The following is a 13,970-nucleotide window of genomic DNA, read 5'->3' as shown; positions in this document are numbered from 1 at the left end:
CTGAAAGTAGCCCACTTTCACTTTTATAGATCAAATTTGGTTTGCACCAACGCTACAATAATATGCTTGCCATAGTTTTAAATGAGGGATCTATGGGCTTTGGGTTTTCACTTTGCTATCAGTAATGAATATTCATATGTTAAGATTGATGGTGGTAATTTAAATCATTCGGTCTTTTCGAATACTTAGCATATAATTCTATTAGGTTTTCCAGTTGATGTTCATTTCTATAATGCTTTTCACAATACATATTGTTGCAAAGCAGCTTCACAGAAAATTGAAGTTTTTACATCATATTGAGGAATAGCTTATCAGTGCTGATTATGTCGAGGTGATGTCCATTTAGCAGAAATGTACAGTACAAATCACGCAGGAGCGAAACCATCAAGGGGCTTATAAGTAATTGGTAATGTTTTGTAACAGAATTTAATAGGTAGCCAGTGCAGAGACTGTAAAATTGGGGTGATATGATCATATTTTCTTGACCTGGTAAGGACTCTAGCAGCTGCATTTTGGACTGTCTGTAGCTTGTTTATTGAAGATGCAGGACAAACACCTAGTAGTGCATTACAATAGTCCAGTCTAGAGCTCATGAATGCGTGAACTAGCTTTTCTGCGTCAGAAACAGGTCACATGTTTCGCAGCTTGGCAATGTTTCTAAGATGGAAGAATGCTGTTTTTGTAACATGAGAAATATGATTTTCAAAAGACAAGTTGCTGTCTAATATAACACTATACACAATAGATTTTTGACTGTAGAGGAAGTAACAGTACATCCGTCTAGATGCAAATTGTAATCCAAGAGATTCTGTCTACTTTTTTGTAAGAAATAAAACAAATTAAAAATATGAAGCATCCCTGGTGAAAAAAACAGCATATGCTGGTAGGTATGTTTTGATGCTGGTTTATGCTGGTCCTTTGTTGGTTCATGCTGGTCCTTAGCTGGTTTATGCTGGTCCTTAGCTGGTTTAAGCTGGTCCTTAGCTGGTTCATGCTGATCCTTGAGCAGCAACATGACCAGCAAAAACCAGCAAAGGACCAGCTTAAACCAGCATCAAAACCTACCTAACCAGCATCCCAGCATCAAAACATACCTACCAGCATATGCTGTTTTTTTCACCAGGGATACAAAGTATAAAAAGTGAATATTCATACTTAAAATGTTTATAGCTTTTTCTATTATTTTGTCGGTTGCTGTGGTGATTTTTTTTTTTATTAAAGAACATGTAAACAACATTATTACAAAAAAAACAGACATCAGAAGCTCCAAAGATGTTTAAAGAACAATAATAAAAAAATAAAAAAAGGAAGCCGGTTGCTGTGGTGATCGTGTGAGGGGCGGGCCGCGCCGCAGCGTCACATCCGCTCATCTCCAACCCGGAAGACCGGGTGCCATGATGCGCGATCCGTTCGCGTTTTTTCCGTGAGAATCGCTTTGATCGGACACACACACACATACAGAGAGAAAGCGTGTGGTTTCAGGGCGAGTATGGAGGTAAGAAGACAGAGCTGACGATAGAAGTGCTGAATGTGTGCAGGGGCCCGAGACATCCAGTCCAAAACAGACACCCGAAACTAAACCCGAAACTCATTCAGTCCCGCAGCAAAACCCGCTTCCGCTCTCAACACGTCCAGAATAATAATTCTTCTCTAAACACATACACACCTGTACACACGAGGCTCATTATTACAACTGCTGACAAACACGGCTTTGATGTGAGTTTTAATTTACAATTTTATTTCAGTTCATTCAATGTTTTGTAAAAATAAACGAACGTATTAATTATGTAGTCATGATATGGAACACGTAGTGTGTTTATAGTCCTCAATAGGCCACAGGATGTACCATTAGCGCTCGTGGGGGTGTTATTTTTTAATAAAAGACGCGATTAACAACTGATAACGGTATGTTCGTTTTAGTTCTGTATGTTTATAGTGTGTTAATTCTGTGGTATGTAAATAAAAAAAAAACGTCAGTCTGTTAAAGTCCTCGATCGGACGCGAACCCCCGTCGCGCTGTTTTGGTCGCGTCTCGAATCCGTGATTCCGGCTCGATCGCGGTTCCTGCGGCCCGAGGCGCTGAGATCAGCGAGAAAATCGCGAGCACGTCGTGCCTCTGATTGACGCGTGTCAGACGCGTTCACTTACTAATAACAGCCGACGCGTTTAATCCGCTAACGGTATCGCTGTGTCTGTTAATGTGTAACGGAGAGTATGTTTGTCATGTTCTGTCATTCAGGTCAGTGCGGACTTGAGTCGGAATTACCGGACGCGATCGATTCGGGTTTTCTTTCTGTCACGCGAGGACTCTGACCTGTTCCTGATGGTATTTTAGGAATCGCGAATGTCGTTTTTCAGATGTGATCGGTACCGCAGTGCGACCAAAATGTTCGAACGCGTGCGTCCGATTCGGTCTTCGTGACGTCACGCAGCTTCATTCTTCGCCTTTTGACAAATGTATTGTCGCTGCACGCGCTCGCGCGTCCGTTAGTTTGACGTTCAGCGGGTTGCGGAGCTTTCTGTCAGTCTGAGGCGCCTCAGAGGCGGCATGGACCTCAATTTTTACTCGGATCTGTCGGACGGAACCGGGCAGCCCGGTGACCCGGAGTTCTTGGATCCCCAAGCGTTTAACGGATTTGACGCCGTTCAGAAGGTGACCAGCCCACCTCACCTCAGGCATCTTTAAGGAATGAGGGAAGAAAGTTGTTTTTGTAAAAGGAGTTACACTATCAGTCAAAAATAAAATGTAGATATTTTTTTTTACTATTTAAAATAGCTGCTTTCTGTTCATTCTAATATTCTGATTTGCTGCTCAAAAAACATTGATCTTTATTATTATGTTGAAAACAGCTGAGTAGAACTTTTTCAGGTTTCTCTGACAAATGGCAAGTTCAGAACAACATTTATTGATAAATAAAAGTGTTAATTTCTATCATTTAAAAAAGATTATTTAAGTGTTTGAATGGTATAATGTTACAAAAACATTTTATTTCAGCTAAATGCTGACTTTTGGATCTTTTACTGTTCATAATAAATAATAATAATAATAATAACTAGATGAGTACAGTTTGAGAACAAACTTTAAGTTGGCTTGAGAAAGCCTAGCCTGAAAGTTTGAAGCAGTTGTAAAAGTATGAAAGCAGCTAGCATGATTTAACACATTGCTTACATGATTTAACATGTTGTTAACATGTTTTACCATGATTAGCTTACAATGTTACAATTACAGTGTTGTTAGCATAATTTGCAAATTACTAGAATGTTGCTACTAGCATGATTAACAAGTTACTAACATGTTTCTAGCCTGATTAGCATGTTGATAGTATGTTTCGTGATTGATTAGCATGTTACTAGCTTGTTTCTAACATGGCTAACATGTTACTAGCTTGTTGTTAACATGTTTCTAGCATGATCAACATATTACTAGCATGTTGTTAACATGGTTGGCAATTAGCATGTTATTAGCATGTTGTTAACATGTTTATAACATGATTAGCAAGTTACTAGCATGTTGTTAGCATGTTTCTAACATGATTAGCATGTTACTAGCATGTTGCTAGCATGATTAGCAAGTTACTAGCATGTTGTTAGCACAATTAGCATGTTATTAGCATGTTGTTAACATGTTTATAACATGATTAGCAAGTTACTAGCATGTTGTTAGCATGTTTCTAACATGATTACCATGTTACTAGCATGTTGCTAGGATGAGTAGCAAGTTACTAGCATGTTGCTATCATGATTAGCATGTTGGTTAGCATGTTTTCTAACACGATTACCATGTTGCTAACATGATTAACATGTTACTAGCATGTTGTTAACATGATTGGCATGTTGTTAGCATGATTAGCAAGTTACTAGCATGTTGCTAGCACGATAAGCATGTTACTAGCATGTTAACATGTTTATAACATGATTAGCATGCTGCTTGCATGATTAGCAAGTTACTAGCATGTTGTTAGCATGTTTCTAGCATGATTAGCATGTTACTAGCATGTTGCTAGCATGATTAGCAAGTTACTAGCATGTTGCTAGCATGATTAGCATGTTACTAGCATGTTGTTAACATGATTGGCATGTTGCTAGCATGATTAGCAAGGTACTAGCATGTTACTAGCATGTTGTTAACATGATTAGCATGTTGCTTGCATGATTAGTAAGTTACTAGCATGTTGCTAGCATGATTAACATGTTACTAGCATGTTGCTAGTATGATTACCAAGTTACTAGCATGTTGTTAACATGATTAGCATGTTGTTAGCATGATTAGCAAATTACTAGCATGTTGTTACCATGATTTAGACAGATTATAAATATTAGAAATATTAGAGTGAAGCTTAAAAGAGTGTAAATGGATTAGAAATAGTACATAGAAAGGAAGCTTGATTGAGTCTCAAGGGATTCTGGGAGTTTGAAGAGTGTTGCTCATTTAATCATTCCGTCAATGTAAGTCTGTGGGGTTTTTGGTGGTTTTGATAGTCTGGTTTACGAAAACCGTAAGCCGGATCAGTGTGAAAAGATACAGCACACCGAGTCAGACCAGTCTGAAGGTCTGGACCGAGTTTGGTGGTTCTAGCTTGAAAGCTCTAGGAGGAGACAGATACCGAAATTTGGCTCAGAAGAAGAAGAATAATAATATTCTTAAATAGTAGATCAGTAAGTCGGCTTTCTCAAGCCAACTTAATAAATGTTCCTTGAACTGCGAATCAGCATATATATATATATATATATATATATATATATATATATATATCATTCTCGAAGGATCATGTGACACTGAAGACTGGCGTAATGATGCTAAAAATTCAGCTTTGATCACAGGAATCAATTATGTTTTAAAATATATTCAATTAGAAAGCAGTTATTTTAAATGGTAAAAATATTTCAGAATTTTCCTGTTTTTGCTGTACTTTGAGTCAAATAAATGCAGGCTTGGTGAGCAGAAGAGACTTCATTAAAAAAAACATTGAAAGTCTGGTAGTGTATATAACACTTATGTGCTACTTGAAAGGATCTCGAGGTAAAAACATGGTATTACCATAGAAGTTTTTGTCAGTAAACTCACTTGAGTAGTAGTAGTTTATGTCTGAATCCACATTATGAAGGTATAAACTGATGTGTTTTTCAGCAAATCGAACTGATTGCGTGTGTTTGTGTCGTCCACAGTTCCCAGGAGGAAATGACAACTACCTGGCCATCAGCGGCGAGGGTCATCACTTCCTGACCTCCTCAGAAGTGCGAATGTCCTCCACGTTCCCCGCCGAGGTGAGAAACCGTTTGAGCTCAGTCGTCTGCCAGAAGTTCAATACACTTTATGAATAAGAAAGAAATATCAGCTGTATGTAAAGTGACCCACATTTGGTATTTCTGAACTGAATGACTAGTTTGAGTTGAATCCGTCTCGTGTCTCCAGACGTTTCACACTCCCAGTCTGGGCGATGAGGATTTGGATCTGGACCCGGACTCGGCGCTGGGCGTCGCTGACGTGGTGTCTGATTTCGGAGAGCTGGGTGACGGCGGGCCGTCCTCGGGCGTTCCCGGGAACGCCGTGGTTGGAGGGAACGACCCGTCGTTCGCATCAACCTTTGTAAACGCGCCTTCGCAGGGCCTGGAGCACCTGAGTCTGATGAGCCAGCAGGGCGGCGGACCGATGCTGGGATCCACGCTGGGAATGGTGGGAAACGACGCTCACATTCACTCTGATACTGAATTACTACAAAACTCACTTCAGACATGCATCTCGTGCCCATTAAAGTAAACTTGAATCTATCTGTATATGTAATTAAAGTATTCACTAATATTTTTAGTATGAATTTATAAATAGAAATAACATGAACTAGAATCTGCTATTTTTATAACTTCTAAATGTATTTATGCGTATGGTTTTTATTTATTTATAACATTTCTTATTTTCTTAATTTACTTTTTCATTACTTATTTTATTATTTATTCTATATTAATATTTTATACATTTTAAAATTAATTGCTTGTGTATTTTTGTTAATTTATTCGTTATTTTAAAGTTGTATATAGTATTGTTTAAATTCTTTATAATTTAGGGAAAATTTAGCCTCTCTTAAGACTATTATGATTTACAAATATACTTACAGCATGCGTTAATAGTCGCAAAAATTATTATTTTTAAACTCATTTAATTATTTAAAGTAAATAAATATTTAATAAATATTAATAAATATGTAATTAAAATATTTTATCCTATATTAATTTAGATATTATATAAAATAAATAATTAAAATGTATTTAAATCTGTGCCATATCAGTGTGCCATAATTAAGTGAAATTTTTTTTATCATTTAGTTCATTGGAATTGAATTTGTCCTTACTTAGGGTTGCGAAGGGGTGGAAAATTTGTTATTTTAAATGTGTATATATAGTATAGTTTAAATTCTATATATATTAGGAAATTTTTGGTCTCTATCAGGACTATTATAATTAAAAAAATTAGCTGCATTCATATTTCCAGAATATGACTTTGTCGTTCTAATGAATGCGTTTTTCTCGCTGCAGGATCTCGGTCATCCCATCGGTTCTCAGTTCAGCAGCTCTTCTCCGATGACCATCGACGTCCCGCTGAGTGACATGAACCACGGCCTGCTGGGGCACAACCAGCTGACCACCATCGACCAATCAGAGCTCAGCGCGCAGCTCGGCCTCAGCCTGGGCGGCGGCACCATTCTGCCCCGCCCACAGTCACCTGACCAGCCGCTGTCCGCCACCGACTCGCCGTCAGATTCGCTGCACGACGACGACATGGACGATTTCCGACGGGTGGGTTTTGTGTTTGCCACAATTTACATTGTTTGTTTAATAATTCAGTTTCAGTCTGTTATAAAATGTCTTTATTATGAGATTTCCATTCTAATTCAAATTCATCTTAAATTTTGACTATAGCGCATTCTTAAATCCGTAGCGGTCTGAACTGATCTCTGTTTTCGTCCCGTTCCTCTCTCCCGTGTGTTGTGTCTCTGTCCGGCTCAGAAGAGCGTTCTGGTGGATTCTCCAGTGTCTCTGCCCGTGTCGTCAGGCGTCATCTCCCTCTCGCCGTCTCTATCGGAGCAGCAGGCCGTCCCAGCATCCTCCTCTGCTCCCGTACGGAAGGGAGTGGGTGGGAAAAAGGGCAAGAAGAAGAAAGACCCGAACGAGCCGCAGAAACCCGTGTCGGCTTACGCGCTGTTCTTCAGAGACACGCAGGCCGCCATTAAAGGACAGAATCCCAACGCCACCTTCGGAGAGGTGTCCAAGATTGTCGCCTCCATGTGGGACAGTCTGGGAGAAGAGCAGAAACAGGTGCAAACCTGCATTATGTTCCTGAAACTAGAGACCAAATCTTGCAATGATTTTACTTTCATTATTCACAAAAATGAATGTTATCAAACTCATTTCATTATTTAAATAATTGAATTAAATAATAATTAAGTAACATTTATTAAATATTTAATTTAAAATAGTTAAATATGTAATTAATATTATTAAATTTGTAATAAAAATATTTTATACTAAATTTAGATAGAAAATAAATAATTAAAATTAATTTAAATCTATGCCATGTAGCTTATCAGTTTGTAATAATTAAAAGAATATTTTTGATCATTTAGTTAATTGGAATTGGATTAGTCCTACTTAGGAGTGGGAATTTCCGGAAAATTTTTCAAAAAATTTTAGAGGTTTAAGTCTATGAAAATGCTTTATGAACAAAATTTTATATAAAATATATTTTTTATGAAATATGTTGAACTCTAAACCTGCTAGAAAATCAAAGCCATAAATCTAAACAAGTTGTGTTCCAAATTTAAAAAATGTAATTTTGAAGCATTGCCAGTAGAATTAAACTCTATTAATAAAAATTGCATCATTTTACAGTTAAATGCTACTGGGTTTAATGGGTTTCAAAGGGGACATTTTTGTCCTTAGGGTCCTGAGAGGAACTGTTTTTTGTATCTAGTGCAAAATAGATTTATTAAAGGTAATGGGGGTGAAATTGTAAAATTCCAATAAAAATACCCACCTGTGCCAAACTTTCTGCAGCTGCCAATAACACAGGAAAAAATGATCAAAAAACAAAACACAAAACTGAAATGGATAAAAATGTCCAAAAGGTATGTTTATAAATGATAAGCAAAAGAACAAATAAAAACAACAGAACAAACATGGAAATGGCTTTAAAATATCAGATCTTTGCATTTATTATTATCTAACAGCAGAATGATGTATTCAAATAAATGTTTAGAATAATCAATAAACATGATATTGTTTTATTAAATTTTTTTTTTTTATCACATAATGAAATGAAAACATTTGTATAATTTATATATTGATATGTGTTGTTTGTTTTTCATTACTATTGTGTTACTTTTATTTATTTATTCAAAAATACATTGATCAACAAGAGTAATTTTGTCTTAGAATTGCATTTAATGCATGTTCATGTTTTTACATTCTCAGGTCTACAAGAGGAAAACAGAAGCTGCTAAAAAGGAGTATCTGAAAGCCCTGGCAGCTTACAAAGCCAATCAGCTGTCACAGGTGAACTTCAGACACACAGTAATAATCAATAATACTGCTTGTGGGATTTAAAAGCTGGTTTACAGCTGATATTAACAAACTTTTATTTTGAAGCTTTTTGACAGGGCTGAGAATGGCAGCTGTGCTACATTTAGTTTGATGCTGCGTCTTATTCCTGTCACATTCACTGTGTGTTTCCTGTAAAATGATCGCTACCTCGTTTTTATTTGACAAATATAATTAACAGATGCTCTCGTCTTGTGTTTCTGCAGCAGCCGACTATTGAAGTGTTAGACGCTCCCCCGTCTCCTCCCGCAGCCGCCGCCGTCGTCCCGCCTCCCGAACCCGCGCCGACCGTCACCCCGACGCGCTCGTCCCGCATCCCGGTGCACGCGCCCGACAACAACACCATCACCAACATCTGCACGTCCAACATCATCCTGGACCTGCCGCAGGTGACGACGCGCTCGCGCACGGGCGCGCACAAACCCCAGGCCCCGCCCCCCGCCCCGCCCCCTGTCAACAAGATCGTCATTTCCAAGCAGCAGCTGCAGTCGCCGCGGCAGCCTCCGCCCCTCCAACAGATGCAGAACACGCCTCCGCCCCCGCGCCTGCAGCAGATGGTACATTCCCCGGCTCCGCCCCCTCTGCAGGCCAAACCGCGTGGAGCCGCCGCCGCGGGACAGGTGGTCGCCACGGCGCCGCCGCCTCTGCAGATCAAGATCGTCCCGGCGCCCGCGCAGGCCGACATGAGCGCGCCGATCATCGTGACGACCGCGGAGTCGCCGGGCGCGGCCTCGTCTGTGGTGGAGGTGCCGCCGCCCGCTGCCATAGTAACGGACTTGTCGCCGTCGGCAACGGAGGAGGTAGCTGAAGAAGGGGTGAGTCTGGACATACTGTTCTGAAGGAAAATTGTTTGTTTTTCTGTAGTTTTGTTAAAGAAATGGCGCAAATATTGATGATAATCAAATAATAAAAAATGTTAATAAATATGATTTAAAAACAATACACTTTCTAAACACTTTCTAAAACAAAATAAACACTTTCTACATATATTTAATTAATACAAATCTAAAATTAAAGTAATATAAAATTCAATATCAAACCTTTCTAAACAACAACAAAAAAATAATAATAAAATAAAATCATAGATGTGATTCTGGACCACAAAACCACTCTTAAGTAGCACTAGCCAATAATACATTCAAAATGATTGATTTTTCTTTCATGCCAAAAATCATTAGGATATTAGGTAAAGATCATGTTCAATGAAGATATATTGTGAATTTCCTACCATAAATATATCAAAACTAAATATGTCAAATTTTTGATTAGTAATATGCATTGCTAAGAGCTTCATTTGGACAACTTTAAAGGTGTTTTTCTCAATATTTTGTTTTTTTTTCCACCCTCAGATTCCAGATTTTCCAAAAAGAATAAAATCATAATGTCAATAAATATATAATGGAAAAATAAAAGATCACAAAGAGCAATTTCTAAACATAATTCAGTAATAAAATACTTTCTTAAAATAAATAAATCATACAAATTTTACATTTAAATGATTAAAAAAATAAAAATATGCACTTTATAAAATAATTGCATCAATGTAAAATTTAAATCATAATGTCAAATTAATATAAATGTACAATATAAAAATAAAAATTAAAATCACAATGATCACTTTCTACATATAATTTGGTAATAAAAATACTTTCTTAAAAGAATTCAGTCATTTAAAATTTTAAATAAAAATAAAAAGAAACACTTTCTAAAAATATTACATCAATTTAGTTTAAATAAATAATTGTAAAATTAAAGCAAACAAAATAAAACACTAAATTAAATCATAAAAATGTAACATTAAAATAAATTATTTTAAACTATAAATGACCAAAATAAAGCATTTTTTGACAGTTAATCATATACAGTATATGTAAAAGTAAAACAAATCTTTTTAAAAATACAATTAATCAAATTAAAAAATTAAATCAAACATTTAAAGTAAAAACTTTGGGGGAAAAATAAAACAATTAAACATTTTTAAATCATTAATCATAATCAAATCGTAATTAATCATTAAAAACATTCAAAATAACACACTAAAAAGCACAATAATAACTAATTTTAAAATAAGAATAATCAAAGTGAAACCTTGAAGAGAGAAATTTTATTTTATAAAAATATTGTCATGAAATAGCATCAAACACTCGAGACTGTGAGAGTAGTTTTGACAGCTTGTGTGTGTGTTCGTCCTCATCAGATGGAGGTGGAGGTGAACGTGTCTCCGGTTCCAGACGCTCCTCCTGCAGACGTTCCCAGTGTGTGTGTCCGCGCCGGCTGCAACAACCCGCCTATAGAGAGCAAAGACTGGGACCGAGAATACTGCAGCAACGAGTGTGTGGCCACTCACTGCAGGTACACACACACACACACACACACTGCAGATATACACACTACATGGTGTTTATATGCCAGTAGAGGGATGTCCCAGTAATGGGAAAAAGCTTTTTTTCCAAAGTATATGTGCTTGTAACACAATAAGTATCAAGATATCTCAGCATCCTTTTAAATTGTGGTACCTAACAAACTTTACTTTTAATGTCTTCATTTTTTATGACCCAGTATGGTTCATTCCCAGATATTTTGCAGCTCCATGTGCAAATTTGACACATTTTCTGTGGTTGAAAACCACGTTACTCATGTTTTTGTCTGATGTCTGCAGAGACGTGTTCATGGCTTGGTGTGCCATCAGAGGACAAAACTCGACCACCGTCACATAGAAACACGTGGACACGGACAGATGTGTGTGTGGATGGACACTGAACCCTCAGCGTGAAGCTTTGGCTGAAGAAGAACTGCAGAAAAACCTGTCGAAGTCTCAAACCGATTAGGAACAGATGCACAGACAGTCCGGTTTAATACACCTTTGCTGCGCAGACTGACAGAGCAGTAAAAAAAAAATAAATATGGGATGAGAAAAATATGAATATTTAAAGACATTCAAATAATGTAACTGTATATGAACATGCAACTGTGGTATTTGGTGTCAGAGTGCAGGATGGAGGCCCTTTTGACCAGCTGTGCGATTGTTCTCGTGCATCAAAACCGCAGAAACACATTTTACACAAGTACACAAACATATGTTTGGCTTATAAATCTCTGTCAGACATTTCAGAACGCAACAATGCACAAAACCGAAGCGCCTGTGTTTCTGTACTCGCATAGAGGATGTTTCTGCCGTTGAGCACGAGTGTGTGTGTGTGTGTGTGAGAGAGATTGAGCACCAAACTGATTCTTAAGCTAATAATGGACAGACTGTTTTAAAACCATGACGTCACTCGTGTGAATATTCCTGATTTCATCACTTACTTGATTTTTATTTTAAACAAGGGCAAAAATGACCATGGTAACTACAGTTTATTCCCAAAATTCTGTTGTTGCTATGGTTACTGTTACAGTAAAACTGTGGCAACGGAACACAAAGTCAAAACAAAGATTCAGCAAAACGGCACTTTGCCTTATTTATTGATTTTTATTGTACTAACAATTGTAAAATCTGTTTATATGAATGCATTTGGCAGACGCTTTTATCCAAAGCCAGTTGCACTCAAGCTGTACATTTAATGAGTTGACGCGTTCCCTGAGAATCGAACCCGTGACCTTGATGTTGCTAACGCCATCATTGGGAAACAGTGGTTACAGTGGTGGATTTTTGTAAAGGAGTGTTTTAATATCTTTTACATTCTCAGAACTTACCGTGAATTTAAAACGAATAGATTTTATATTGGGGAAATGTACAGAAAGGGACATTATATGTTTAACTGCTCATGAAAATATGATTTTCTTTTGGATTTTTCTTCATTTCTTTGACTTTTGGACTGTTGTAACATCATCTCAGTTCTTTCATTGTGTTGAGGAGTTTGAGTTGAACAAACAATCAAATGGAAGAAATTAAAAGAAATAAAACAGGAATGTGTGGCTGATCATTACATTTGTTTTATCTGTTATTAGATGCTCTTCAATTATAACCTTTCTGTCAAAGGCAAAAAAAATGCTTTAGAAAATTATACATGTGACCCTGGACCACAAAACCAGTCGTAGCAAGGGTACATTTGTAGCAATAGACAAAAAAGTAAAGATTATGTTCCTTGAAGATATTTTGTAAATTTCCTACTGTAAAAATTAAAACTTACTTTTTTATTAGTAATATGCATTGCTAAGAACTTCATTTGGACAACTTTAAAGACTATTTTCTCAATATTTAGATTTTTTTGCACCCTCCATACATCAGTGGAAAGCGTATTTATTCAGTTTTCAGATGATGGATAAAAAAATTGACCCTTATGACTGGTTTTGTGGTCCACAGTCACATACATTAATTTTTTAAAATGACATTATAGTAGTCATATTAGTAACTGTGATGCTTGTTTTTATCTGCTGATGTTAAATGTTAAAAAATGTAGTATTATTACTATATTTTTGTGAATTCTATCCTCATTCAGTAACATGTTCATGCAATTATTGTCTGTGATTATTTTGTATTATATTTTATAATACATATTGGATAAAAAACTCCACTGCTTGTTACTAATAGTTACTAGCAGTGTTGGGAAGGTTACTTTGGAAATGTAATAGGTTACAGATTACAAGTTACTCGATTTAAAATGTAATAAGTAGTGTAACTTTTCAATTACTTTATTAATGTAACTTATTACTTTTAATTACTTTTTGATTGCTTTTCTAAATTTCTAATATTTTCAACTGTTGAAACATTTAAACCAGGCAGAGTTAACCTTACAGTAGCACTCAACACTGATTACTGTCAGACCTTCAAAATCCTTCATCACTTGAATTAAGATTATAATAAGTAAGGGATAATATACATCTTTATTTTGCGAGAACAACTGGCTGAATGTACATTATCTCACTTATTACACAGCTGCTTGATAGATTATTTAGATGTTTTGTGTCAAAATTATTAGACACGAAACACTGATCTGAGTTGAAATATTTGAACGCAAAGCTTCCATGAAAAATCAGTTGCTAGCAAACGGCAACACATAAATAATTCACCACATAAATAATGAAGTAGTACTAGTTTGTTAGTTATCTTATAATCCATTACAATGTACAAAAAAAAAAAAAATGGCAGCAGCTGCATTTGTATGAAACAATAGAGCCAGTCCACAATACCAGGATGACAGAATTAAGAAATTGTCCACATAATATTGAATCAAGCTTTAATATTTTATTAGCTAACCAAACACAAAACTTCCACCAAGAAAAATGATCAAGCATATAGCACTGACTTAAGTTGCCCTGAAAGAGTCTGAGCTGTGTAATAATTTAATTTAAAGCACAGCCACCACAAATTCAGACTTTTTTTTTTTTTTTTTTACTTTTTTTTGGGGGCTTTTTATGCCTTTTGTTGTGATAGGACAGTA

General features: G+C 36.5%; 1 protein-coding gene across 5 annotated transcripts; it reads left to right on the top strand.

The window, feature by feature from the left end:
- The first annotated feature begins 1,348 nt into the window (after nt 1-1,348).
- On the top strand, nt 1,349-12,515 carry tox4b (TOX high mobility group box family member 4 b). 5 transcript variants are annotated; one of them, XM_051114349.1, is made up of 9 exons: nt 1,349-1,495; nt 5,167-5,265; nt 5,414-5,674; nt 6,529-6,789; nt 7,000-7,308; nt 8,464-8,544; nt 8,796-9,404; nt 10,787-10,941; nt 11,249-12,515. In XM_051114349.1, the coding sequence occupies exons 1-9, from the start codon at nt 1,490-1,492 to the stop codon at nt 11,304-11,306; spliced, it is 1,839 nt and encodes a 612-aa protein (XP_050970306.1). In that variant the 5' UTR covers nt 1,349-1,489; the 3' UTR covers nt 11,307-12,515. The 5 variants fall into 5 exon arrangements, with proteins under 5 accessions (XP_050970306.1, XP_050970304.1, XP_050970305.1 ...); XM_051114347.1 differs by lacking the exon at nt 1,349-1,495 and adding an exon at nt 1,728-2,653 and having other exon boundaries at nt 8,799-9,404; XM_051114348.1 differs by lacking the exon at nt 1,349-1,495 and adding an exon at nt 1,729-2,653 and having other exon boundaries at nt 7,003-7,308; nt 8,799-9,404.
- Nucleotides 12,516-13,970: the final 1,455 nt, after the last annotated feature.

The sequence above is a fragment of the Labeo rohita genome, chromosome 7 (genome assembly GCF_022985175.1).
Source record: "Labeo rohita strain BAU-BD-2019 chromosome 7, IGBB_LRoh.1.0, whole genome shotgun sequence".
In the NCBI taxonomy this organism is placed as follows: domain Eukaryota; kingdom Metazoa; phylum Chordata; class Actinopteri; order Cypriniformes; family Cyprinidae; genus Labeo; species Labeo rohita.
Note: the sequence above shows the minus strand (reverse complement) of the source record. Positions and strands in the feature narration are given on the sequence as shown.

Excerpts from the sequence above, each read along its gene's own strand:
- tox4b (XM_051114345.1), top strand. The coding sequence starts at position 2,549 with ATGGACCTCAATTTTTACTCGGATCTGTCGGACGGAACCGGGCAGCCC. Across the intron at positions 9,405-10,786 it reads AGGAGGTAGCTGAAGAAGGG|ATGGAGGTGGAGGTGAACGT; the intron begins GTGAGTCTGGAC and ends CGTCCTCATCAG. Across the intron at positions 10,942-11,248 it reads TGTGTGGCCACTCACTGCAG|AGACGTGTTCATGGCTTGGT; the intron begins GTACACACACAC and ends TGATGTCTGCAG.